At 45.5% G+C, this 26,306-nt stretch overlaps 1 protein-coding gene across 1 annotated transcript in view; it reads left to right on the forward strand.

Annotated features, from left to right (window-relative positions):
- Nucleotides 1-3,229, forward strand: part of LOC126268140 (serine/threonine-protein phosphatase 6 regulatory ankyrin repeat subunit C-like) — a 60,710-nt gene extending 57,481 nt beyond the window's left edge. Inside the window, exon 3 of the mRNA XM_049973671.1 lies at nt 2,179-3,229. Coding sequence (XP_049829628.1) covers nt 2,179-2,701 — 523 coding nt within the window. The 3' untranslated portion in view covers nt 2,702-3,229. The remainder of the gene's footprint in view (nt 1-2,178) is intronic.
- The last annotated feature ends 23,077 nt before the right edge of the window (nt 3,230-26,306 follow it).

A 26,306-nucleotide genomic window follows, 5' to 3' on the forward strand; every position in this document is an offset into this window, starting at 1 on the left:
CAAACGAAGATGGACCACCTCTGTCAACTCCAGTAACGGCATTGTCACATGCTGACATATCATGAACATGGACATAGTGGGACTGAAGCAAGAACGGGCATCCCAGGGGAAAGTCAATGTGAAGCAACGAACATGAAGGAATAATGGAGAAACTGAAAAGATTGCAACTTTCGTAGTCACATTCAATTCTCTGACGCTGCCTGAACATATTATTGCAGGGTTCCTTTGCGTTAATGTTCGGCCTTGCATTCCAAATGTTATGTGGTGCTATAAATGCCAGCATTTTGGCCATACAACAAGGAGTTTCGGAGGTGAAGCGATCCATGGGAAGTGCAAAAAAACCGCTCATGGCGCTGGGACTGACTACCCATCTCCAGAAATGTGCATCAACTGCTCTTGGAACCACCCATTCTGGAGCCAAGACTGCCCTGTTTTCGCTGAGGAACGCAAAATACAGGAAATAAGGACCAAACGGATCCCTGTTTCGCAACCTGGCAAGAACCCTTTGGAGGTGGACATCTACGGCCCCATTAGCCTCACCAACGTTCTTTGCAAGTTGCTCGAACGGATGGTGAGCCGGCGACTTAGTTTGGTACCCGTGTCTTGGGGCCTCCTAGCTCCATCTCAGGGTGAGTTCTGTAAAGGCCGCTCTGCTGCCGACAACCTGGCGAGCCTAGAGTAACCCATCTGTATGGCCTTTACCCGCCGTCAGCACCACATCGCTGTCTTTTTTTGACATACGGAAAGTCTATGAGACGACATGACGCCATCACACCCTCTGTACACTTCATGATTGGGGTCTTCAGGGTCCGCTGCCGATTTTCATACGAAATTTTCTGTCACATCTTAGCTTTCGCGTGCAGGACGCGGCGTCCCATAGTTACTCCCAAGTTCAGGAGAGTGGGGTACCACAGGGATCAGTCTTAAGTGTCTGCCTGTTTTTAATTGCAATTAACGGGCTCGCTGCGGCAGTAGGAACATCTGTCTCCGCTTCGTTGTATGCTGACAACTTCTGCCTCTCCTATAGCCCCATTGGCATTGCCACTGCTGAACGTCAGCTGCAGGGCGCTATCCACAAGGCGCAGTCTTGGGCTGTAGTGCATGGATTCCAGTTTTCGGCTTCCAACCCGCGTTGTGCATTTCTGCTGGCAACGAACAGTTCGCCCTTAGCCGCGGTTTTATCTTGCTGGCGAACTTCTTGCTGTGGTGGAGACACATTGGTTTTTGGGTGTAGTTTTTGATGCCCGGTTGACTTGGCTCCCACATATTCGGCAGCTTAAGCAGATGTGTTGGTGGCGGCATCTTAATGCTCTGCAGTGCTTGAGCCATACTAGCTGGGGAGCCGGCCAACTACCCTCTTACGGCTCTACCAGACATTAATCCAGTCCCATCTGGATTATGGGAGCCTGGCTTATGGTTCAGCATCCCTGTCTGTGTTGTGGGTGCTGGACCCAATCCTTCACAGTGGGATCCGACTTGCCACTGGTGCTTTCCGTACCAGCCCTGTGGGCAGCATACTTCTGGAGGCAGGTGTACCTCCACTGTGGTTACGGCGCCAACTTTTACTGGCTGCTTATGCTACGCATGTTTGTAGCTTGCCTGGGCATCCCAATTATCGTCTCCTGTTCCCGCAGTCGGTCGTCTAGCTCCCTGTATGTCGGCCCCAGTTGGGTTGTACAATCACGGTCTGTGTCAGAGAGCTTCTCTCCGGGCTTGGGGTTTTCCCTCTTCCACCTCCTTTCCAGGCCCCTCTGTGTACACCCCCATGGTGGGTGCCTTGCCCTTGCATTCGGCTTGAATTGGCACAGGGCCTAAGGACTCTGTCCCACTGGAGACCTTCCACCACCACTTTCTTTCCATCCTCCTCCCGTATCAGGGCTCTGGCGTTGTTTTCGCTGATGGTTCGATGGTTGCTGATTGTGTGGGTTACGCTCTCACTCTAGGGGACCACTACGAACAACTTTCGTTGCCAGCTGGCTGCCGCACCCTGAAAAATGGCAAAAGCACATGGTGGCTGGATGGTTACCCATCCAAGTGCCAGCCACATCCAACAGAGCTTAACTTCTGTGATCTCACGGGAACCGGTGTATCTACTGCGGCAAGGCCGTTGCTATATCTATAATGTATGACCAAAGTAATTGTGGTTAGTAGTAATCTGTCACCCACCCCTACGTACAGGTGGCACCAAGACATGGCGGGCATGACACCGCTGCTGCGGGCGCTGCAGGCCCGTAACGAGGCGACGGCCACCTGTCTGCTGGACGCGCCGAGCCGCCACAAGCGGGCCGCCGACCGCGTGGGCATGACGGCGCTGCACTGGGCGGCGCGCGCGGGCTTGCCGCGGCTGCTGAAGCGCCTGCTGGAGGAGGGCGGCTCGGCGTGGACGCCCGACCACAAGGGCCGCGACGCGCTCATGCTGGCGCTGCTCAGCGACGACGAGGAGACGGTGGCCGTCGTGCTCGGCCACGACGGCTTCCGCCAGCGCGCCGACAACTTCGGCAAGACGGCGCTGCACCTGGCTGCGACGCGCGGCCACGCCGCCATCGCGCTCAACTTGCTGCAGCACGGCGCCGACACCGACGTCAGGGACTTCCTGGGCTGGACCCCGCTGGCGTGCGCTGTCTACTACAAGGCGGACGCCGTCGTGGACGTCCTGCGCTGCTACTCGGCAGAGGAGGAGCCGGTGCACCACACGGAGTAATGCGTGCTGCGTCGTGCCGCCGTGGCAGGTGTGGAGCGGCAGACCTGCGTTGCCAGGGAAGGAACATTTGGTGCAGGTGACGAGTTAGAAGATAGGTGCCAGCATGTTAAAAGTGGCAAGGGGCAAAAAGACTCATTTCTTCTTGTCAAATAAAGGACAAGCACCTTCCGGAATGCATCCTCTGCAGCTCTGCGTAAACAATTGGTCAACTGTCTATTCATTCCACCATGTACCATTTGTTTTATTTATGGAAAAGAAAACTGAAAATTGCTAGTGATTCCATGAGTAGTTTAAAACAGACGATGAGAGAAATTTTTAAATCCATGTGATAACGAAGTTGCTGTCCTATTGGAGAAATCTGCTGGAACAACTTTGCAAAATGTTTTAACTTTCCTCCCATGTATTGTTTTAAATTACTACCTTGTGTCTACCTCTGTGAATCTGTTAGACTGAATTCATTAAGTCGTGCATATACCTGTTCCAAGCTGCATGCAAGTGTGTCAGGCTCAAATAAAGGCATACAAATGATTTTAGTGTTTGTGATCTCCCACATTGTCCTCACAATTGTTTACAGCTGAGTTCTTCATATAACCAAGCTGACACGGAATGGGTTCAGTACATCCACGAGTTACAATATCACACTCAGAGATACCTGAATGCTCAACCGAAGAAGATACCTCAAGAGAACTTGTCTTTTTCACTAACTGATGTCTGAAAAAGCTGGTTCTGTCTCAGCGCCAGTGATAGCCGTTTGTTGAATGGGGCAGGTCAGGACCTGTAAAGAACCTCTCTGCACACTAGATGCTCTGGACCTACACTTGGAGTTACGCTCTGGGATACATTTTCGTACAACAGCAGGAGCATTCCCCTGGTCATTCCAAGCAGCTTGATTGAAAATTTGTTCGTCAGTCTGGTGATTCCCACCTTTTGTGCAGCCATTTACTAACAACATTCCAGGGGTATTTTCCAACAGGATAACGCTCGCACTCATACCTCTATATTAACGCAGCATGTGCTCTACAGATTGTCGACATGTTGCCTCCAATCGAGTATGTATAGGCCATGGTCGGACGACAACTCCAACGTCATCCACAAACAGCATTAAATGTCCCTCCATTGACTGACCAAGGGCAACAGGCACAGAACTCCATCCGTAAACTGACATGCAGCACCTGTACAGCATAATGCATGCATGTTTGGATGCTTGCTTTCAACATTCCAGAGCTAACGCCGGTTATTAATGTACGAGCATCTCACATTTGCAATGGCTTATCTCGCACTTACATTAACCTGTGATCTTGCAAAGTTAATCACCTAAGTATGTTACCTATACAAATGTATTCCAGAAATTTCATTACTCATTGATGCTGTGATTATTTTCTGTCAATGTATTCGCATCAGCTACTTGTAATAAATGAAAATCGGTACCAGATTGGGACTCTAACATGGATTTCCCATTTGTCAAGATCACTACTGGTGCAAACTTTCACATGTCACCAGTCTCAACCCAAAGGCTGCACTTCTGTGAGACTAAGCATTGGGAGACCATTGTTGTTCGTTTGTATCGTCACTTTAGCCCCGCCAGGTGTGATTTATTATTGATGGCGACAGTGTCTGTTTAGATGCAGTAACTGAGCCTTGTGCCTGATGTCGTGTATCCGCCAGTGGCCACAGCTGGAGTCTTGCGTGCGATGCTGTAGCCTGCTCTGGTGCTGAATCTCGCATCATGATGTGTGCAGCAGTCTCTGTGTTGTGAATATTTTGTATTTGTAATTTGTAAGATTTTTATACTTCAACCACGTTCATAACATTTGGATAAAATTCGGTAAATGTCCTTCACAGGTCATCTAACTAACGTAACTGATCAAATTCAGGAATCCTTATTAATATTGCAATAGATGGAACATAACGTGATAAAATCTGTGCACTGATTTTGCATTCGGGTACCAACAAGGTTCCAAAAACAATCAGCCTGTGTTATGGAAGGAATACCATTAACGTACAGAAACATAAATTCTCTTTGGATCATTTCAAATACAATCAAAAAGATCCACTTGTTTATACACACAAATTATCGCTGATAGGTAACAATAACTTGACATCTAATACATACGCTGTGTGATCAAAAGTAGCTGGACACCTGGCTGAAGATGATTCATAAGTCGTGGCCCCTCCATCGGTAATGTTGGAATTCAATATGGTGTTGGCTCACCCTTACCTCGATGACAGCTTCCACTCTCGCAGGCACAAGTTCAATCAGGTGCTGGAAACTTCCTTGGGGAATGGCAAACCATTCTTCACTGAGTGCTGCACTGAGGAGAGGTATCGATGTCGGTCGGTGAGACCTGGCACGAAGTCGGTGGTCCAAAACATCCCAAACGTGTTATATACGATACAGGTAAGAACTTGTTCAGGCCAGTCCATTATAGGGATATTATTGTCGTGTAACCACTCCGCCATAGCCCATGTATTATGAAGAAGTACTATATCGCGTTCAAAGATGCAAGCACCATCACCGAATTGCTCTTCAACAGTGGGAAACAAAAAGGTACTTAAAACCTGTGCTGTGATAGTGCCACGCAAAACATGGTGTGCAAGCCCCCTCCATGAAAAACACGACCACACCATAACACCGCCTCCGAATTTTACTGTTGGCACTACACACTCTAGCAGATGACGTTCACCGGGCATTCACAATACTCACACCCTGCCATCGGATCGCCACATTGTGTATCGTGATTCGTCACTCGGCAAAATGTTTTTCCACTGTTCAATGTGCCCAATGTTTACGCTCCTTACACCGAGCGAGGTGTCCTTGGGCATTTACTGGCGTGATGTATGGCTTATGAGCAGGCGCTCGACCATGTAATCAAAGTTTTATCACCTCCCGCCTATCTGTCATAGTACTTGCAGTGGATCCTGATGCAGTTTGGAATTCCTGTGTGATGGTCTGGATAGATGTCTGCCTATTACACATTACGAACCTCTCCAACTGTCGGTGGTCTCTGTCAGTCAACAAACGAGGTCTGCCTGTGAGCTTTTGTGCTGTACATGTCCCTGTACGTTTCCAATTTACTATCACATCGGAAACAGTGGACCTAGGGATGTTTAGGAGTGTGGAAATCTCGCGTACAGACGTATGACGCAAGTGACAGCCTGTCACCTGACCACGTTCGAAGCCCTTTAATTCCGCAGAGCGCCGAATTCAGTTCTCTCTAATGACTACCGATGGCGTTGATATGGAGTACTTGCCAGCAGGTGGTACCACAATGCACCTAATATGAAAAACGTTTGTCTTTGGGGGTGTCCGGATACTTGTGATCATAGTGTATTTCAAAAGAGGATCTCGCTGGAGTAGTAGTTCCAATAATGTAATTAACAAAATAAACAGTATAAAAAACATCCTAAGAACATTATTAGATAAAAGTCAACACTCAACAATCATCATTAGTAAGTAAATATCAAAATTTGTTCACCGATAATGCATTGATCAAATAAATGTGATCCTTCACTGCCATACATACAAAATATAGTGGTTTACTGCCGAAAGAAGTCATTTTGGCAGTTGCAGTTGTGAACACTGCTTTCATTTCACTCAATACTAGGCACGTAGCACAAGATCACAGGTCATGTTCTAGGGCATTCATGGAGAAGAACTTGCTTCCAAAACACTCGGAGGTGCTACTAAGAAGGGAAACTGCATTAACATTTCTCACTGACGAGATAATGTTTTCCAGTGGCAGTCCCACTCCCCTCTGACTGATTCATAGATCTACAGGGATGCCTTCAGCATGTCGCTACATTTTACCGCCTCTTGCTGCATGGGTAGTACACTACATTCTCTATCACAGGACCAATCATTTGGAGTGTGTGTCCAGGGCTCTGTCTCATTACGGAGTCGTGTAGTGTGAGGTTGACATGCAGTAGGTGTGTTCCAGCTCGATATAGTGCATGAGATGTCACAGGTAAAATCAGTTGGTAGTGGGAAAAATGCCAACTTGTCTGTCTCGTGTTATAAGATAATGAATGCATTGGGAGTTTGTGCTCAGTCCATACGGCTTCGTGATATGTGTACAGGCAAATGGCGCAACATGGTAATGCATGATACCAGACAAACATGCAGATAGTCTCATTTCTTTTAATGACAGGCTACTATTTGAGATCATGGCACGTGCAACAGGCAGTGGTTGTGTGAGGAGGTTGGCGCCACCCTGCATGATAGCCCCATGCAGGGGTCAGTGCGTGTTTGATCTAACTTTCTCCAAGAACTGTGAGGGGTGTGTCGCCTTCCTTCTACATCACTTAGGTAGGTGAACGCTTGAGCCTTGACGTGAGCTCAGAGTAGGTAGGCCCAGCTGCTCAGCTATCAGCATACCTGGCATGATGTTCATGACAGCGCCATATTCAGTGTGATGTGTCCCCTCTGACAAATGGGCTGGTGTCGCCAGAAGAAGGGACGGCACCTCAGCGCAGCTGTCTGTAACTGAGGCAGTGACGGCAGCAAGGAGGGCTTCTGGAAGTCCACCTCAACTGCTAACACTTATTTCAGTCTCTCAGCAACATCACAATTGTCATAACAGTTCTACAGACAATCATTCCTACTACATTTTAGAAAATATGTATCCATTTTAGGTACAGTCATTTCTACACCAGTCTCCATTATAGTTTTACATAAGGAGCAGATCACTATCTCAGTCTTAACCATCTTTCTTACATAAGTATGACTCGTATGAAAAAGACAAGATACTTAAAGTAGTGCCTCACATTGTGCAATGTGAAATATTGGTGAAGGTCAAAGGTGAGGTTAACCAACACTACTCCTATTCTCTATCATCACACTCATACAATCAAAGTGCTGACTACATATATCTATTCTACAACATGCTGTATACACCTTTCAAGATGAGTTTTCCCAGTGGGAACTGCTGCTGCTGCTGCTGCTACTACTACTACTACTACTACTACTACTACTACTACTACTACTACAACTCTCTCAACCGCTTGTTAAACCTATCTAATACCATTCCTATCTACAATGACTCATGACTTTGACAACGTTACATCCATATCACTGTTTTCAAGAATTATAGTGCTAGAATACAGTGCCTGTGAATAGCTCACAAGCAAACAAAATTATGTTATCTCTGGCATCACAGGTCCACAATCAGAGTAACCATTGTATAGAGCAATACAATAAAAAATGCATTTTATAAAAAATAAAAAAACATTGAGCTAGTAAATTTTTAACTCATGTGCGTCAATCTACAGGGTAATACAACTAAACTTCTGCTGCTTAAGAGGACCTCTGTGAAAAACGAGTGAATGTAGGACAGCGAAACTTGGTAGAAACAACACATTTTAATTTCCATGTGACAGGGTAACATTTGTTACATGCATGCCGTGTTTACCTTCCAGATTGTAAATAATTCTCAATGCACGACGATCTGCGTCAATGACAGCCTGGAACTTCACTAGAGATACCATTTCACAGTTGTTCGCAGCACTTTCCAGATAATGGACCATGGAATGTTCAGCTGTAGTGACACAGCCCGGGCACCGCCCAAAGACCACACATTGTGTCCCGCATTCTCATCTATGGCCACAGTAACTTCACCAATGTGTCGTGCAGTTGCTGTCAGCCTCTCCAAGAAGCAATTCGTAAATCACCAGTTAATTCGAATTTTCGAATAGGGTCGTTCAACCGCAGAGCAGAAAGACGACGACACCACACTCCTTTAATTCAGCTATACTCCAAAGAGCAGCAACAGTATTGATGTTGTTTCGATAAAATAGCTTTATGAGTAAAGCCCTTCTTACCATGTCCAGACCCAAGGTGACAGACTGAAACTGAAGTGCCCTCTGATGCTTGTGACATCGCTGCACCATTACCATTGCTGGCAACTAGCGGCAAAGTCATTACACTATCACTATTAACAATGTAAATCGTGCAGCACACAGTCTGAACATAACACCTATGACGTTTGATACCCATACAGTAGGTAGTTTTCCAACTACACTGGCTCGAGTGGTGAAAGTTTATAATCACCATGTACCCTATATAAGGTGCTACAGCGCCAGTACGTAGCCGGAGGGGGGAGGGGGGGGGGTTGTTTGCAGGGAATCCAGACCCCGATTGAAATCATACATGACCTAGTTGATGTATGTTGAAATTGAAAAGTATTTGATTTTCAAGCAGACGACGGAAAAGGTATAAGCACTTTAGTTTGTCAACAAAGGCCATCGATAAATGTATACTATCGATATAATGACAGGACTCTCAGCTATCGCCCATCCATACTTGATCGGAGACCAACTACTGCACATTGTTGGCTTTACTTGAGCTCACTGCGTTTTTTTTCTTTATAATCAGTTCACTTCTTATTTGCAGTTGAATTTAATATAAGAGCTGCCGTTTATGGCTTTTGTTCTACGTTGCGGTAGTTTCTAACTACTGGTAAGTTTGTAACAAAAAAGAGGAGAAAAAGAGGAACTAGTGTTATGGTAAGTTAAAAATTAGGAAACACGCTGCTATAATAGCCTAATTTCCTATCTGTAGCAGTACAATGTTAGCTGAAATAGTTATTTGGAGACTGGCAGAACTTTGGGGTTGCAAAATTTCAGTATTTCACAGGGTGGTAACATAGCTACAAATAACATTAAATTAAAATCACAGCATAAAAATATATTAGGATTTCCCTGTTTTGCCAAAATATCGTGTTAATCGACAAAAATATTGCCCAACAGCGATGATTACATTTCTTTAAAAAATTTGGTCAAAATTCTATCATTAGTAGCCCAAATGGCAAAATATCACCCAATATGGTCATCAGGGCGCTACTCAGTTACGAAAATCAGTCCCAATACGGAACGACGGGCAGGGGTTTGTGGACTGTGGATGGAGTATGCGATGACAGCCTATTCTATACTTCATTCGTTTCTAAATGATTTTTGATGGGCTGCTTGAATTCGTCTGAGCCGAGTGCACCCTGTATCCCCGCCCCCACTCTCCCCTCTCCCAACAACTCTTTCGTCGATAGTCTATTTACACTCCTGTAGCACTGTAATAACTGAAGCGTATTCAGATAATCTATGACTATTTTCAAACTATAATGTTTTCAGTTTGTAGTAACAATTTTTTAAAACATATTTTATCATTACTTTTATACCAGTAGTATCTTGATTTGGGGAATACTTATTTACTTCTCGGGCACACAGTATTTAATTCTAATGGTGGTTTTGGTTAGGATTTCGACAATATGCATAGTTCAGCGATATTTACATTGGAGGGTAGCTAGCGATCGTCATGTACTTGTGCATAAAAATGGTTCACTTGTGGAATGGCACTATATCGTAGCTTCAAGTTTTACTTCAAGAAAGACATTCTACTGTGAAACGTCTAATTCGTAATATCACAGGAAAAGTGTGGTCAATCGTCACAGCACTAACGTATTTGTAAACAAACGTTACAAAAGCGATACCGTATGTTGTACATCAAAAAGGAGTGTATTAGCATCAAAGACTGTATAACCACATTCGCTGGTAACCTCGAAGTTTAGCGAATATAAGCCCCCCCCCTCACCCCCCCCCTCTCTCTCTCTCTCTCTCTCTCTCTCTCTCTCTCTCTCTCTCTCTCTCTCTCTCTCTCTCTCTCTCCCCCTCTCTCTCTCTCTCTCTCTCTCTCTCTCTCTCTCTCCCCCTCTCTCTCACTCGCTCTATAAGCCCCCCCCTCACCCCTCTCCCTCCCTCTCTCTCTCTCTCTCTCTCTCTCTCTCTCTCTCTCTCTCTCTCTCTCTCTCTCTCTCTCTCTCTCTCCACTCTGTATAACCGCATTATCACCAATAAAAGGAAACTCATTTATGACACTGCATACATATTACAAATATATACTCCTGGAAATGGAAAAAAGAACACATTGACACCGGTGTGTCAGACCCACCATACTTGCTCCGGACACTGCGAGAGGGCTGTACAAGCAATAATCACACGCACGGCACAGCGGACACACCAGGAACCGCGGTGTTGGCCATCAAATGGCGCTAGCTGCGCAGCATTTGTGCACCGCCGCCGTCAGTGTCAGCCAGTTTGCCGTGGCATACGGAGCTCCATCGCAGTCTTTAACACTGGTAGCATGCCGCGACAGCCTGGACGTGAACCGTATGTGCAGTTGACGGACTTTGAGCGAGGGCGTATAGTGGGCATGCGGGAGGCCGGGTGGACGTACCGCCGAATTGCTCAACACGTGGGGCGTGAGGTCTCCACAGTACATCGATGTTGTCGCCAGTGGTCGGCGGAAGGTGCACGTGCCCGTCGACCTGGGACTGGACCGCAGCGACGCACGGATGCACGCCAAGACCGTAGGATCCTACGCAGTGCCGTAGGGGACTGCACCGCCACTTCCCAGCAAATTAGGGACACTGTTGCTCCTGGGGTATCGGCGAGGACCATTCGCAACCGTCTCCATGAAGCTGGGCTACGGTCCCGCACACCGTTAGGCCGTCTTCCGCTCACGCCCCAACATCGTGCAGCCCGCCTCCAGTGGTGTCGCGACAGGCGTGAATGGAGGGACGAATGGAGACGTGTCGTCTTCAGCGATGAGAGTCGCTTCTGCCTTGGTGCTAATGATGCTCGTATGCGTGTTTGGCGCCGTGCAGGTAAGCGCCACAATCAGGAATGCATACGACCGAGGCACACAGGGCCAACACCCGGCATCATGGTGTGGGGAGCGATCTCCTACACTGGCCGTACACCTCTGGTGATCGTCGAGGGGACACTGAATAGTGCACGGTACATCCAAACCGTCATCGAACCCATCGTTCTACCATTCCTAGACCGTCAAGGGAACGTGCTGTTCCAACAGGACAATGCACGTCCGCATGTATCCCGTGCCACCCAACGTGCTCTAGAAGGTGTAAGTCAACTACCCTGGCCAGCAAGATCTCCGGATCTGTCCCCCATTGAGCATGTTTGGGACTGGATGAAGCGTCGTCTCACGCGGTCTGCACGTCCAGCATGAACGCTGGTCCAACTGAGGCGCCAGGTGGAAATGGCATGGCAAGCCGTTCCACAGGACTACATCCAGTATCTCTACGATCGTCTCCATGGGAGAATGGCAGCCTGCATTGCTGCGAAAGGTGGATATACACTGTACTACTGCCGACATTGTGCATGCTCTGTTGCCTGTGTCTATGTGCCTGTGGTTCTGTCAGTGTGATCATGTGATGTATCTGACCCCAGGAATGTGTCAATAAAGTTTCCCCTTCCTGGGACAATGAATTCACGGTGTTCTTATTTTCCATTTCCAGGAGTGTAGTTCAAAGCAATGAGTGAATCAATGTTAAGATCCCAAAACTGTATCTCATAATATGTTTCTATTCCGTTTTCTTTTATCAATAAATTTGGTCGCTATAATTTCATGTTGACTGTTGGGTTAATAATTTCAAAAGAAGTTCTGGATCACGTAAGGAAACTGAAGAAATTAATTTAATTTGAGACAGTTGAGGAGCTTGGAATGCTTTGATGTGATGAAGGAAAAAGTTGGAAATACAAACACAAGATTGTAGTAGGAGAAAGACAGCTATTTTCGAAAGATGTTTGAAACGTCTAACAATATAAGCTGTTGGGCCCAACGTAAAGATTCTTTTGCTCTGCGATAGTGAAGCTTATACTAGAAGACAGAGCTATGTTCTCTTAGAAAAGAGGCAGTACATTGTATTAGAGTTTTAATTTGTCTGACAATAAAGTGAAGTCATCGTATTTCCAAATAAGAAAATATACTAGGGTCACTCCAAAAGAAATGCACACTATTTTTTTTAAATCCATTTTTTATTCTACATGTTTGAAAGTTTTACAGTGTGTAGATACATCGTTAAGGAACAATATTTTCATTTCTCCACATAATTTCAATCCCTGTCAACTGCCTTACGCCATCTTGGAACCAGCGCACTGTATAATTCTGGACCAACCTGTTGGAGCCACTGTTTGGCAGCGTGCACAAGTGAGTCATCATCTTCAAACCTTGTTCCACGAAAAGAGTCTTTCCGTTTCCAAAACAGATGATAGTCACATGGAGCCAGGTCAGGACTGTAAGGCTGGTGTTTCAGTGTTGTACGTCCGAGGTTTGTGATCGCTTCCATGGTTTTTTGACTGACATGTGGCCGTGCATTGTTGTGCAACAGCAAAACATCCTGCTTTTGCCGATATGATGTGATCGAACACGACACAGTCGAGCTTGAAGTTTCTTCAGTGTCATCACATATGCATCAGAATTTATGGTGGTTCCACTTGGCATAATGTCCACAAGCAAGAGTCCTTCGGAATCGAAAATCCCTGTAGCCACAACTTTTCCAGCAGAAGGTGTGGTTTTGAATTTTTTTTTTCTTGCGTGGATTTGCATGATGCCGCTCCATTGATTGCCTCTTCGTCTCTGGTGAAAAATGATGGAGCCCTGTTTCATCACCTTTCACAATTCTTCCAAGAAATTCATCTCCACCATTCTCGTACCATTCAAAAAGTTCGCTGCATAACGTTTTTCTTGTTTCTTTGTCAGCCACTGTCAACATCCTGGGAACCCACCTCGCACAAACCATTTTTAACGCCAACACTTTCAGTATTCTGCAAACACTGCCTTCCCCTATCCCAACGTAGCGTGACAATTCGTTCACTGTGATGCGTCTGTCAACAGTCATCAATTCGTTAACTCTCTGCACATTGTCTGGAGTGTGTGCAGTACGAGGCCTGCCGCTGCAAGGACAATCCTCAATACTGCTTTCATCACGTAACCTGTTTGCCCACCGACTAACTGTACTGCGATCGACGGCAGCATCTCCATACACCTTTTTAAACCTATTGTGGATGTTTCCCACTGTCTCGTTTTCAAAGCACAGGAATTCTATGACAGCACGTTGCGTCTGAGGAACGTCAAGTGTAGCAGCTATCTTGAAGACATGCTGTGACAGCGCCACTCACGGGAACAGGTTGAACTAAGTTTGAAAACAAGGTGGAAGGATGTATCTACACACAGTAAAACTTTCACGCATGCACAATGAAAACTGTATTTTTTAAAAAATAGTGTGCATTTCTTTTGGAGTGACCCTCGTATATACTGTTGAGACTATAAGTTACACTTCTTTAAGAAAAAAATTTCTTGCTTAATTTTAGAGACCAAAGACAGTTTGTATGAAGGCGTCTCAAAATTAGGTTGTGTACATGAAATTAAGGAATAAATAAATCTGTTTTCAGAATAAATAAAAACAAGAGACCTTTTATGGCCCTCTTTAAGAAATCGGACCGCTGACTACATCCTTGCACTGGATCGTCGCTTAGTGTTTTTACTCACAAACAGATATAACAGAAGAAATCAATTAACACATTATGTACATATCTAAAAAAAATATCAAGTTCAACCTCCCAAGCATATCAATTTACAGTATGAATAAAACTGTGGACTGAGAACACAAGCACAATTATACACAATATGGGCAATATTTGTCTTGGCTAATACACGTTCTAACACAGATATGACAAAAATGATACAAACTAACCGATACTTTAAGTGACACTCATAATTCAAAAGTAACCACTTTCAGAAAATCGACAAAACTGTTTATTTTTTATTTTTTTATTCTGAGATTCGGTATGATATACACATCAAAAAAAGTTTCGCATCACCTCTGTTCTCAGAGTTCCAGAACATGTACAGAAAATTGGAATAGAGATCAAAATAAACATAATTTCCGCCCTTTCTATTGCTCATGAACACCACACAGTGCATGTTGTACCACCATACAGCGAGACCTTCAGAGCTGGTGGTCCAGATTGATGCACACACCGGTACCTCTAATACCCAGTTGCACGTTCTCTTGCACTGATACTATCCATCAATTCGTCAAGGCGCTATTGGTCCACAGTGTCCCACTCCTCAACGGCGATTCGGCGTAGATCCCTCAGAGTGACTGGTGTGTCACTTCGTCCATAAACAGCCCTTTTCAATCTATCCCAGGCATGTTCGATACGGTTCATGTCTGGAGAACACGCTGGCCACTCTAGTCGAGCGATGCCGTTATCCTGAAGGATGTCGTTCACAAGGTGTTTATGATGGGGTCGCGAATTGTCTTCCATGAAGACGAATTCCTCGCCAATATGCTGCTGATATGGTTGCATTATCGGTCGGAAAATTTCGCATTCCCTGAATACCAGCGGCATACGTCGGCCCCAGATAATGCCACCCCAAAACATCAGGGAACTTCCACCTCGCTGCACTCGCTGGACAGTGTGTCTAAGGCGTTCATCCTGACCGGGTTGCTCCAAACAGGTCTCCGACGATTGTCTGGTTGAAGGCAATGTGACACTCATTGGTGAAGAGAATGTGATGCATATCCTGAGAGGTCCATCCAGTATGTGGTTGGGCCTACCTGTACCGCGCTGCATGGTGTCGTGGTTGCAAACATGGACATCATCATGGATGTCAGGAGTGAAGTTGCTCATCATGCAGACTATTGCGCACAGTTTGAGTCGTAACAAGACTTCCTGTGGGTGCACGAAAAGCATTATTCAACATGGCGGCGTTGCTGTCAGGGTTCCTCCGAGCCTTAATCCGTAGGTAGCGCTCATCCACTGCAGTTGTAGCCCTTGGGCGGCCTGAGCGAGGTATGTTATCGACAGTTCCTGTTTCTCTGTATCTCCCCCATGTCCGAACAACATCGCTTTCGTTCACTCCGAGATGCCTGGACACTTCCATTGTTGAGAACCCTTCTTGGCACAAAGTAACAATGCGGACGCGATCGAACCGCGGTATTGACCGTCTAGGCATGGTTGAACACTAGCCATTTACCTCCTTCCTGGTGGAATGACTCGAACTGATCGGCTGTCGGACCCACTCCGTCTAATAGGCGCTGCTCATTCATGGCTGTTTACATCTTTGGGCGGGTTTAGTGATATCTCTGAACAGTCACAGGGACTGTGTCGTTGATACAATATCCACAGTCAACGTCTATCTTCAGGAGTTCTGGGAACCGGGGTGATTCAAAACATTTTTTTGATTTGTGTATAAGCGTTATTATATCTTTGTGCTTAAAGTCTCTATCTCAACTACAGTTTCATACACAACCCTCCTCACATGAAATTGCTCAGCTTAGATATGTAAACACTTGTTGAACAGATATCAATGCTTCATATATCGCCTATTTTTAGATCTCATCGTCACAGTTGTCCCTTCTGCCTACAATTCCTGCTAGCTGTTTATTTTCTGATATGGTGAGTCATGAATCACAAAACCTCTGTGTGCCTGTCATTTCCAGTGATCAGAAAATTTACAAACTCTCATATGCCATTTGGTTTAAGACTGTATGGAGGACTGCCTAGTCGATCATTGGGACAAGTCATTCATTACACTCCGAAAGTAACCCAGTAACACTTCCCAACAACTGTGGTGTTTATTGCAATATACTAGCTAAACTTTCCTAAATGCTTCATGCTACAGTTAGCTGGGTTCGACATTGGATGATAGCATGAAATCAAGACTGATTTTATTCATCGCCCTTCAGGACAGATTGCCACCATTTTGACCAAAACTGCAACCACTGCGTGAGGTTACTTTGTCAACATGTCGTATGTCCTTTAAAAAGTGTTTTGTGAATGCAGCGTCATGAGTTTGGTGAGCACTTCACAACTGGGTATAAGTGACATAATTACAGATGAACTCTACACCAACAAATATATACTGAAATCCTCGCAGGGGCCAGGATAATGTTCTGAAAAGGTGCACCACTACAAATTCTCACAGCCATACCAGAACAATGGAAAATAACGGAACCTTATCCACGACACACTTTACAAATAGTGAGTAGTCTTCTTTTACATCTCACCCTATTGTGAAAATATTCTAGCAGTATAGCTGTGTATGTTCTGGGACAGCCTGCATTGTTACCAGATTTCTGACGATGTCATCAATGTAATGTTATCAGATTTTTCCGCCATCACTCTGTCATCATAAGTCAACTGTTCTGTGTATAAAATAGTGGGAAGTACAGAAACATTGGGTTTTCCCCCACCCCCTGTGAGTTCAATTGTCCTGAGTATAAAATCCAAGGTGGCGAATTTGAGGTATAGGGGCAGCCTGTGTGGTTACCAGATTTTGTCAGCCCTATGACGTCCAAACCTAAAATGGGGAATTTTTGGCTACCAGGACAGCATGCATGACTGCCAGGACACTAGTTCTAACTCTAGAATCCTGCCCTAAGCGCGAAACAACAGAAAATTCAAAAAAAAAATTATTTTCCCCTCAGTCCACTTGTGCTGTGCTCATATGTAGTGTTCAAACATTTTCTCTCATCCCTCTAATGTCACATACTGCGTGACTGCCACCCTAGATTTGGAACCTAAGAGCTGCCTTGCACTAAGTTCAAATATTTATCACAGGAATAGAGTATAAATGTTTGTCTTTCTTTAAACAAAATATGAGAGGGAGAGCTCCCTTCTGCAGTTGGAGCAGCTGCATGGGCCACCGCCTCATGCACCCCCAGGTGCACTGCCAGCTATAGAGGCCCACCAAGTCACTGCGCCATTCAGCGAGTGCCACAAGTCACTCTGTCATAGCCAGCAGAGCAGGCTGCTACGTATGCGCCAGTGGTGCAAGTACCAGTGAGCAATACCAATGCACCCTCATGCCCCCCTTGCACCATGCACTGTGTGATGTCCAACAAATGGTTGATACCTCAGCATAGATCACCATGTACCAAGTCCCATCAATGGCTCCAGTGCCGACTGTTAGGTAGCAAATAATCGTGAGCATCCACATGAATTGAAGCATCCACAGGTGTTTGCACATGAGATTCAGATCACTGGCAGATCTGAGACTATTGTGGTTCTCTGTATTCTGGACTATTGATAAGTAACACAAACATATTTTCTCTCTTCTGGCAGAAAGCTGTAGGACATACCAACTCGAAAACGTTGTTAGATGAGCTGTTACTGGTACATTTCCCTCCTACACCATAGATATCCCTCCGATATATAGTAGCACACTTGGATATGCTGTTTCTCACCTACAGAGTCCTGTAGGGACTTCTAGCTGTATTTATAGATGGCCTACATTCCTCACGAAAATTCACTCGCTAGTAATGTGGAGACATACTTCCTGGCATCAGAGAATTTAGAGTTTCGTTACTCCATACACAATGGATAGGTTTGGCAGAGCTCAGTGCAAGACGATTCATCTATAATATGTAGAGTTGGCAAACCTGATATAATACAGAAAGTACACATTGATGCAAAATTGGTGAAACTCAACGAGAGAATAAACAAACTTGAAAATGGCGGTCACACATTAATGGCCTTCTTCTTAGACCGTCATTCACATTTGTGTTCATAAAGGTGTATGGTCGGCGAGGTGCAGTTGGTATAGTCATAGCAGTAATGGGTTCACTTTGTAGATTCAAACGTAAGTCCCCCAGCTAACTGTATCGCGTTTTTTTACTAAGTTATCCACACTGCATTACAAAAATTGTGTATATACTTGCAATAAATGGTGATTTCAGTCAGCAGTCAAATAATTAACATCGCCACCATGAGGCATCAAGCTTCATTGTCATTATGTACAGGGTGTTTCAAAAATGACCGGTATATTTGAAACGGCAATAAAAACTAAACGAGCAGCGATAGAAATACATCGTTTGTTGCAATATGCTTGGGACAACAGTACATTTTCAGGCGGACAAACTTTAGAAATCACAGTAGTTACAATTTTCAACAACAGATGGCGCCGTAAGTGATGTTAAAGATATAGAAGACAATGCAGTCTGTGGGTGCGCCATTCTGTACGTCGACTTTCTGCTGTAAGCGTGTGCTGTTCACAACGCGCAAGTGTGCTGTGGACAACATGGTTTATTCCTTAGAACAGAGGTTTTTTCTGGTGTTGGAATTCCACCGCCTAGAACATAGTGTTATTGCAACAAGACAAAGTTTTCAATGGAGGTTTAATGTAACCACAGGACCGAAAAGCGATACAATAAAGGATCTGTTTGAAAAATTTAAACGGACTGGGAACGTGACGGATGAACGTGCTGGAAAGGTAGGGCGACCGCGTACGGCAACCACAGAGGGCAACGCACAGCTAGTGCAGCAGGTGATCCAACAGCGGCCTCGGGTTTCCGTTCGCCGTGTTGCAGCTGCGGTCCAAATGACGCCAACGTCCACGCATCGTCTTATGCGCCAGAGTTTACACCTCTATCCACACAAAATTCAAACGCAGCAACCCCTCAGCGCCGCTACCATTGCTGCACGAGAGACATTCGCTAAAGATATAGTGCACAGGATTGATAACGGCGATATGCATGTGGGCAGCATTTGGTTTACTGACGAAGCTTATTTTTACCTGGACGGCTACATCAATAAACAGAACTGGCGCATATGGGGAACCGAAAAGCCCCATGTTGCAGTCCCTTCGTCCCTGCATCCTCAAAAAGTACTGGTCTGGGCCGCCATTTCTTCCAAAGGAATCATTGGCCCATTTTGCAGATTCGAAACGATTACTGCATCACGCTATCTGGACATTCTTCGTGAATTTGTGGCGGTACAAACTGTCTTAGACGACACTGCGAACACCTCGTGTTTTATGCAAGATGGTGCCCAGCCACATCGCACGGCCGACGTCTTTAATTTCCTGAATAAATATTTCGATGATCGTGTGATTGCTTTGGGCTATCCGAAACATACAGGAGGCGGCGTGGATTGGCCTCCCTATTCGCCAGACACGAACCCCTGTGACTTCTTTCTGTGGGGACACTTGAAAGACCAGGTGTACCGCCAGAATCCAGAAACAATTGAACAGCTGAAGCAGTACATCTCATTTGCATGTGAAGCCATTCCGCCAGACACGTTGTCAAAGGTTTCGGGTAATTTCATTCAGAGACTACGCCATATTATTGCTACGCATGGTGGATATGTGGAAAATATCGTACTATAGAGTTTCCCAGACCGCAGCGCCATCTGTGTTGACCATTGTAACTACTGTAATTTCGAAAGTTTGTCTGCCTGAAAATGTACAGTTGTCCCAAGCATATTGCAACAAACGGTGTATTTCTATCGCTGCTCGTTTAGTTTGTATTGCCGTTTCAAATATACCGGTCATTTTTGAAACACCCTGTAAGTATTGTCGTGTGCCTATGGATAGTTTTGTATGTGGACTGTGCATGCCGCCCCCCCCCCCCCCCACCCCAAGTGGTTCTTTTTGTTTCTGTATGATGTTGTGGAGTAACCACTACCGAAGACATCTCAAGTACATAAGTACATTTCAGTTTTAAACACTTATTTCATTTTCAATTCAAGCCAATATACAAGTCTCAGAATTAGAAAAATGTCTGATCATCTGAGGTTTTTTGAACTCTGCATTATTGTGGCTCTATAAGACTGTTGTCCCCTACAGAGTGATCCCAAGTAACTCGATAGCAATTATGGGCATATTTGCCAGAAATACTGAATCACTCACATTTTTTGTGGGTGATCATAAGATCAGCGCAGGCGACATCCAACGAACAATCAAGCTTTATAATGAAGCAGAATACACTCGCATGCAAGAGCATGCCTTCGATCATTTAATGTATTGTAGTTAGGTCGTACAACACATGCTCGAGCAAATATCGAGTTGGCAGCCTTTCGTTTATAGCTTCTATGAAATATTATGGATCAACTTACTATAACTGTTGCAGCAAACTCTGAATCCCGAGGAAGAAACTGCAGTCCCATATTTTAATGAGTTTTCCACACCAGTACGTGGAACTGTGTGTGAGTTTTCAACACTTGATGTAGGCATAAAACTGCATTCTTACTTGAGTATGTACAGTTGGTGACACAATTCGTTAGACCTTATCATTATGCTAGACTTGCATAGCTTTAATGTCTTTGCCACAGCATAACATCTCAGGAGAATCAATGCTCTCAATATACTTTCGAACTTCATGCGCCTCTAGTGTACCTTACAGAAAACAAAAAGTTTGATGCCAACTGGTATCCAAAGTAGAAGGTAATGAAATACGAATTTTTAACAAAGACGGATTCGTAGAAACGGCCGTATAATTTAAACACAAACAGTGGGGGCGGAGTCATTTACGAGCATCACAGTCAATAGTATCGACGTTCTTCTTGATGAGCGGTTTTTTGTATGACATGATGTCTGGTTCATAAACGGATTGAACTGATTCGCAGTTTTATTTTTTCCAAGTGTTATGAGCTCTTCACGACTGGCTCAGGCTTCTCTACATCGCTGTCAGGTACAATCAGTGGACTGACACGACTAGAGATGCTGCAGTGTAGACATGTTAATTGACGTTTCTCATAAACAGTAATAAAACGCTGCAAACGTCACATGGAATGACGTGAATCGGATGACGGGTAGCGAGCTGTCAACAGGAGCTGGTACTTCAAGTTTCTGTTATGTGGATCACACCAGAATAAGGAGATGGACTTTCGGTGAGTCCCAAAGATACCGATAAAGAGAACTGTAAAGGCAAAAACAGTAAGCGTATTTCTTTGACGCTGTTAAAATCATATTATGCCGAAACATGAGTCGGGCTATGGCAAAAGGTTGTCCTCATAGTTGTAGTTGAGATCCAGGTTAAACTTACCTGGTGTTCTTGATTCTCAAACGTGTAATTAAAATGAAAGGCTGTTACAAGCTGGGCCAGTACTAACAGCATTTATTCGTTGGTGGGACAGCAAACAGAGATGCTGCGAGTTGTGCGATATAAATTAAAGTTGGCAGCCGTGTTTCTACATCTGACAGATGACACCTATTCAAAATTCGCGCGAGTCGTACAAGAGCGGCGCCAGTAACGCCACTATGAGGATGTAAATCAGGTTGGCTTTAAACATACGCGTCAGTTAACTTCGAGATTGGCCATGATGAGCTGATGTTTGTCAAGAATGCCTTCGACGCTACAAAGATGCCATTATCAGCACGTCGCTGGGTTTGAATAAGGTCGTGTAATAGGGCCACGAGAAGATGGATATTTGTTCTGCGATGCTGCAGAAGGGCTGGTAGGAGGGTAGCCACTGTATATGATCGCTGGCAACGGCGGTCACGAGAATATACGTCGCAAGAAGAGCTCCAGGGCTCCAGACGGTCACGTGGCACGACCGCGAGGGACGACCACCGTGTTTGGCGTGGCGCTTTGGTGCATCGTGCTGCAACTGAGGCAGCGAGACAACGAGCTAGCTGTTACAAATCTGTTACTTCAAGGACAGCCACGAGCCAGACGCTCTGAAGTGTGCGCTCCATTGACCCCAAACCACCACAGTTTGCGACATCAGAGGTATCAAGCGAGAGCTCATTTGGGGGCAGGTTGGAGATCAGTTGTGTTTTCCGATGAAAGCTGGTTCTGCCTCGGTGCCAGGGATGGCCGTGTCATGTTTAGGAGGAGGTCAGTTGAGGGCCTGCAACCAACCTGTCTGTGTGTCAGGGACGCTGGGCCTACTCCTGAGTGCTATTTCATATAACAGCGGGAACTGTCTCTTGTGGTTATCTCACCCACTCTGATTGCAAATTTGTACGTCAATCTGCTGACTCGACATGTTATGCTGCCATTCATGAACAGCATTCCAGGGGTCGGGGAGGGGGGGGGGGGGTTCCAACGGGATGACGGTCGCCCACATAGCGCTGTTGTAGCCCAACATGTCCTACAGACTGTCTACCTGTTGCCCTGGTCTGCTCGATCACCACATTTGTCTCCAGTCAAGCACATACGGGACGCCGTAGAACGACAACTGTAGCGTCATCCGCAAACAGCATTAATCGTCCCTGTACTGACCGACCAACTGCAACAGGCATAGAGCTAAACCCAACAACCTCGCCGTTGAGCGCCCGTAACCTCCTCTTCCACCCCACAAAATGACATCCAGTACCTGTACAACACAGTGCAGCACGTTTGCATTCTTGCATTCAACATTCTGGCAGTTATACCGAGTATTAATGTACCAGCATTTCACATTTGCAATGGCTTATCTCACGCTTACATTAACCTGTGATCTTGCAGTATTAATCACAGATAAGGCAATTGTATCGCCGAAAGTTTCCATTCTTTCATTCAACATTCTGGCAGTTATACCGGGTATTAATGTACCAGCATTTCACTTTTGCAATGGCTTACCTCGCGCTTACATTAACCTGTGATCTTGCAGTATTAATCACTGATAAGGCAAGTGTATCGCCGAAACTTCACTACTCCAGATTAATTGTTTTATGGTGTCACGATATTTTCCCGCCAGTGTATTTATTATTGTGGTTTGGCATTCCTTGTTAAATATCTGCTGCAAACTGAATGAACCCGGCCCAGTAATAACAGTGGTGTGGCTGTTGCACTGTAAGGTCCAGCTAAATGAAAATCGAACAGTCCGCAGCTCGTGGTCGTGCGGTAGCGTTCTCGCTTCCCACGCCCGGGTTCCCTGGTTCGATTCCCGGCGAGGTCAGGGATTTTCTCTGCCTCGTGATGACTGGGTTTTGTGTAATGTCCTTAGGTTAGTTAGGTTTAAGTAGTTCTAAGTTCTAGGCGACTGATGACCATAGATGTTAAGTCCCATAGTGCTCAGAGCCATTTGAACAATTTTTTTTCAAAAGTGAACACATGTCCCAGTGGGACCACGGAACTAATCACCAAACGTATTAAGACATTTATGCCACTCGGAGACGAGACGATCAGTTCCTGTTTCGTAGAACAAGGTCGCCCACTAACGGATCCACAACTGCAGTAAGTTTTGCACTTCCTCGTCCGACTGAATGCCGACGACCAAGCATGTCTTTCTTCAGGTCGGCAAAGATGTGAAAATGACACGGCGTGAGATGCGGGCTGTACGAATGACTCTGCGGTGTTTCCCAACCAAATCGCTGAAGTGTAGCCTGAGTATGATTGGCGCCATCGTGCAAGATGATGGTTCCGTCCGACAGCTTACCTGGTCGTTTCGACTGTATGCCGTGTCGCAGTTTCTGCAAAGTGTCTTCATAGCGATGCGCATCAATTGTGGTCCGACACTCGCGGAACCCGACGAGCAGAGGGCCCCTGCAGTCGCAGAAGGAGGTCGTCATGACCTTACCGGATACTTTGTGAACAGCTTTCTGTTTAATCATGCAATGTAGGCTTTCACGGCCGGTGTTGTCTGCAGTTGAAACTTGCGGGCTCAGAGGCCACGGTCGATGTATAAAATTTCTACCTGACGTTTCGTCTCCATCTGCGGGAGACACCTGAGGTCATCCGGCTACTGCCACTGAGGCTCCAGGTACTCTCGCATTTACAGAGCGCGTAGAGGGCACCACCACTCGTCACTTGATGTCGACGGTATGCCTATCTTTGGAGGGCGTCATCATTCTCGATTAAGAGTAATCGATTGTCATTCTGCTGGCGCAACGTCGACATCCATGTTTTGTCCAACTTTAAAACTTCCTCTTTTCTATTGAAATTGTTGTTTGTGAATTTCTATTGCTTCTCTATACATGTGCGGATAGTAATGGGATGTTCGTGCTAGAACGCTTGTCTCATTAAATTTAATTTCGTGATTCCTATCTCGAAAAAGATGCTCACCTACGGCCGATTTTTCGATGTGTCCTAAACGACAGTTTCTTTTATGTCTGGCTAAGCGGGTGTTTAAACTTCCTTTCGTTGTTCCAATATATACTTGTCCACAACTCCAGGTGTTGCTAGGGGGTGTCGGGCGTCTTTTGCAGTTCTTAAATATTCCTTAATCTTCTTGGTGGGTCTCAAGATTGTTTCGATCCCATACTTGGCCAGAACTTTCCCGATACGGTCCGTGACTTTATTAATGAACGGTAGGAAAACTTTTCAAGTAGGTGACAGTTGCTGCTCTGGACTTCTGGCTTCTTTTCTTCTTTGATGGAGGGCTCGATCAATTTCCTTGCTGGTATATCCGTTTTTCAAGAAGGCTGAACGTAAATGATTTAGTTCATCTTGTAAGCAAGCCGGCTCGCAGATTTTGTTGGCTCTGTCCACCAAGGTTTTCATGACACCTCTTTTTTGCCTAGGATGATCCTTGTGGAGGTATCGATCCGTGTGAGTGTTCTTTCTGTATACCTTGTGGCCCAGCGTCCCATCGGCCCGTTTAATTGCCGACACCTTCAGGGAATTGAGTTGACCGTTGCTCTCTTTCTCCATCGTAAACTGTATCTTCGGGTTAATACTGTTCAGATGCACCAAGAAACCACCCAGCTCTTCTTCACCATGAGTCCACACTACAAATGTGTCATCAACATAGCGGTACCATTTAGCAGGCTTTTTACTGGCAGTCTGCAGCGCTCGCTGTTCGAAGATCTCCATAAATAAATTGGCAACAGCTGGGCTGAGAGAGCTTCGCATCGCCAACCCGTCGATCTGTTCGTAAAACTCGATGTTGTACCGGAAATAAGTCGTCGTCAGGCAGTGTTTAAATAAAGCCACTATGTCAGTCGGAAAAATAACTGCTATATATGCCCTCTATGCGCTCTATAAATGCGAGAGTACCTGGAGCCTCAGTGGCAGTAGCTGGACGACCTCAGAACATGTCTCCCTCAGATGGAGACGAAACGTTAGCTGAGAATTTTATACATCGACCACGCCCTGTCAGCCCGGATGTTTCAACTGGAGAGCTTTCTGTTTCTTTGGCGCGGGAGACGGGGTTGCTTCCACCGTTGGGTTTGCCGTTTACCGTCTGGCTTTCGGACGGAACCATCCTCTTGCACGATGACGCCCGCCCCCACACTGCCAATCGGGCAATGGCTACGCTTCAGCGATTTGGTTGGGAGATACGGCAGCATCCTTGTACAGCCTGCATCTCACGCCGTGTCATTTTCACATCTTTGGCGCCCTGATGAAAGACATGCTCGGACGTCGGTTTCAGTCGGAGGAGGAAGTGCAGGAGCGGGCGCGGTTGTGGATCGTTAGCGGCCGACCAAGTGCTACAAAATAGGAATTGATCGTCTCGTCTCCCAATGGAGTAGTTGTCTGAACGCGTGTGGTGAATTCTTTTGAATGGGATAATTCTGTGGTCTGTCGGGTGTTTGTTTTCATTCGACTGCCCCTCGTGTATGATAACAAAATGTTGAACTGTGTAACCTATCACTTCCGATATATTTTTTTCTGAGAAATGTAGGTTGATGCGTACGTTTCTGGAGATTTATTTTTGCCATGTTGCTCCACACGTTGCTATTTCTATTTTTGTTGTATCGTTATAGGCCGACTAAGAACCACGTTAAGGCCACTATTTATTTCTCTTTTTCTTCATCTTCTCCAAAACACCTTCATTTTCTCAGAACAAACTCTTTTCTTTACGTCTGACGTTCTGACACCAGTTGTTTTTGTATTTACTGATCGTCATTTTTTTAGGATTCCGTATTTTAATCAGTAGAAAAGGAATCCTTATAGGATCACATTGTTCTCCATCTGCCTCTCTGTCTGTCTGTCCGACTGTTAGAAACCATTTATCTCAGAAACTTATAGACATATCAAGTTAAAATTCATGTCACATGCTAAGGTTTACGGTTCCTTCGTCGTATGAAACATTGAAGTTTCTAAGTCTATGCAATCAAAAGTTATGGCCTTTTATGTCACATGTTTTGATAGTCGAGAACCTA

The sequence above is a fragment of the Schistocerca gregaria genome, chromosome 4 (assembly GCF_023897955.1).
Source record: "Schistocerca gregaria isolate iqSchGreg1 chromosome 4, iqSchGreg1.2, whole genome shotgun sequence".
NCBI lineage: Eukaryota > Metazoa > Arthropoda > Insecta > Orthoptera > Acrididae > Schistocerca > Schistocerca gregaria.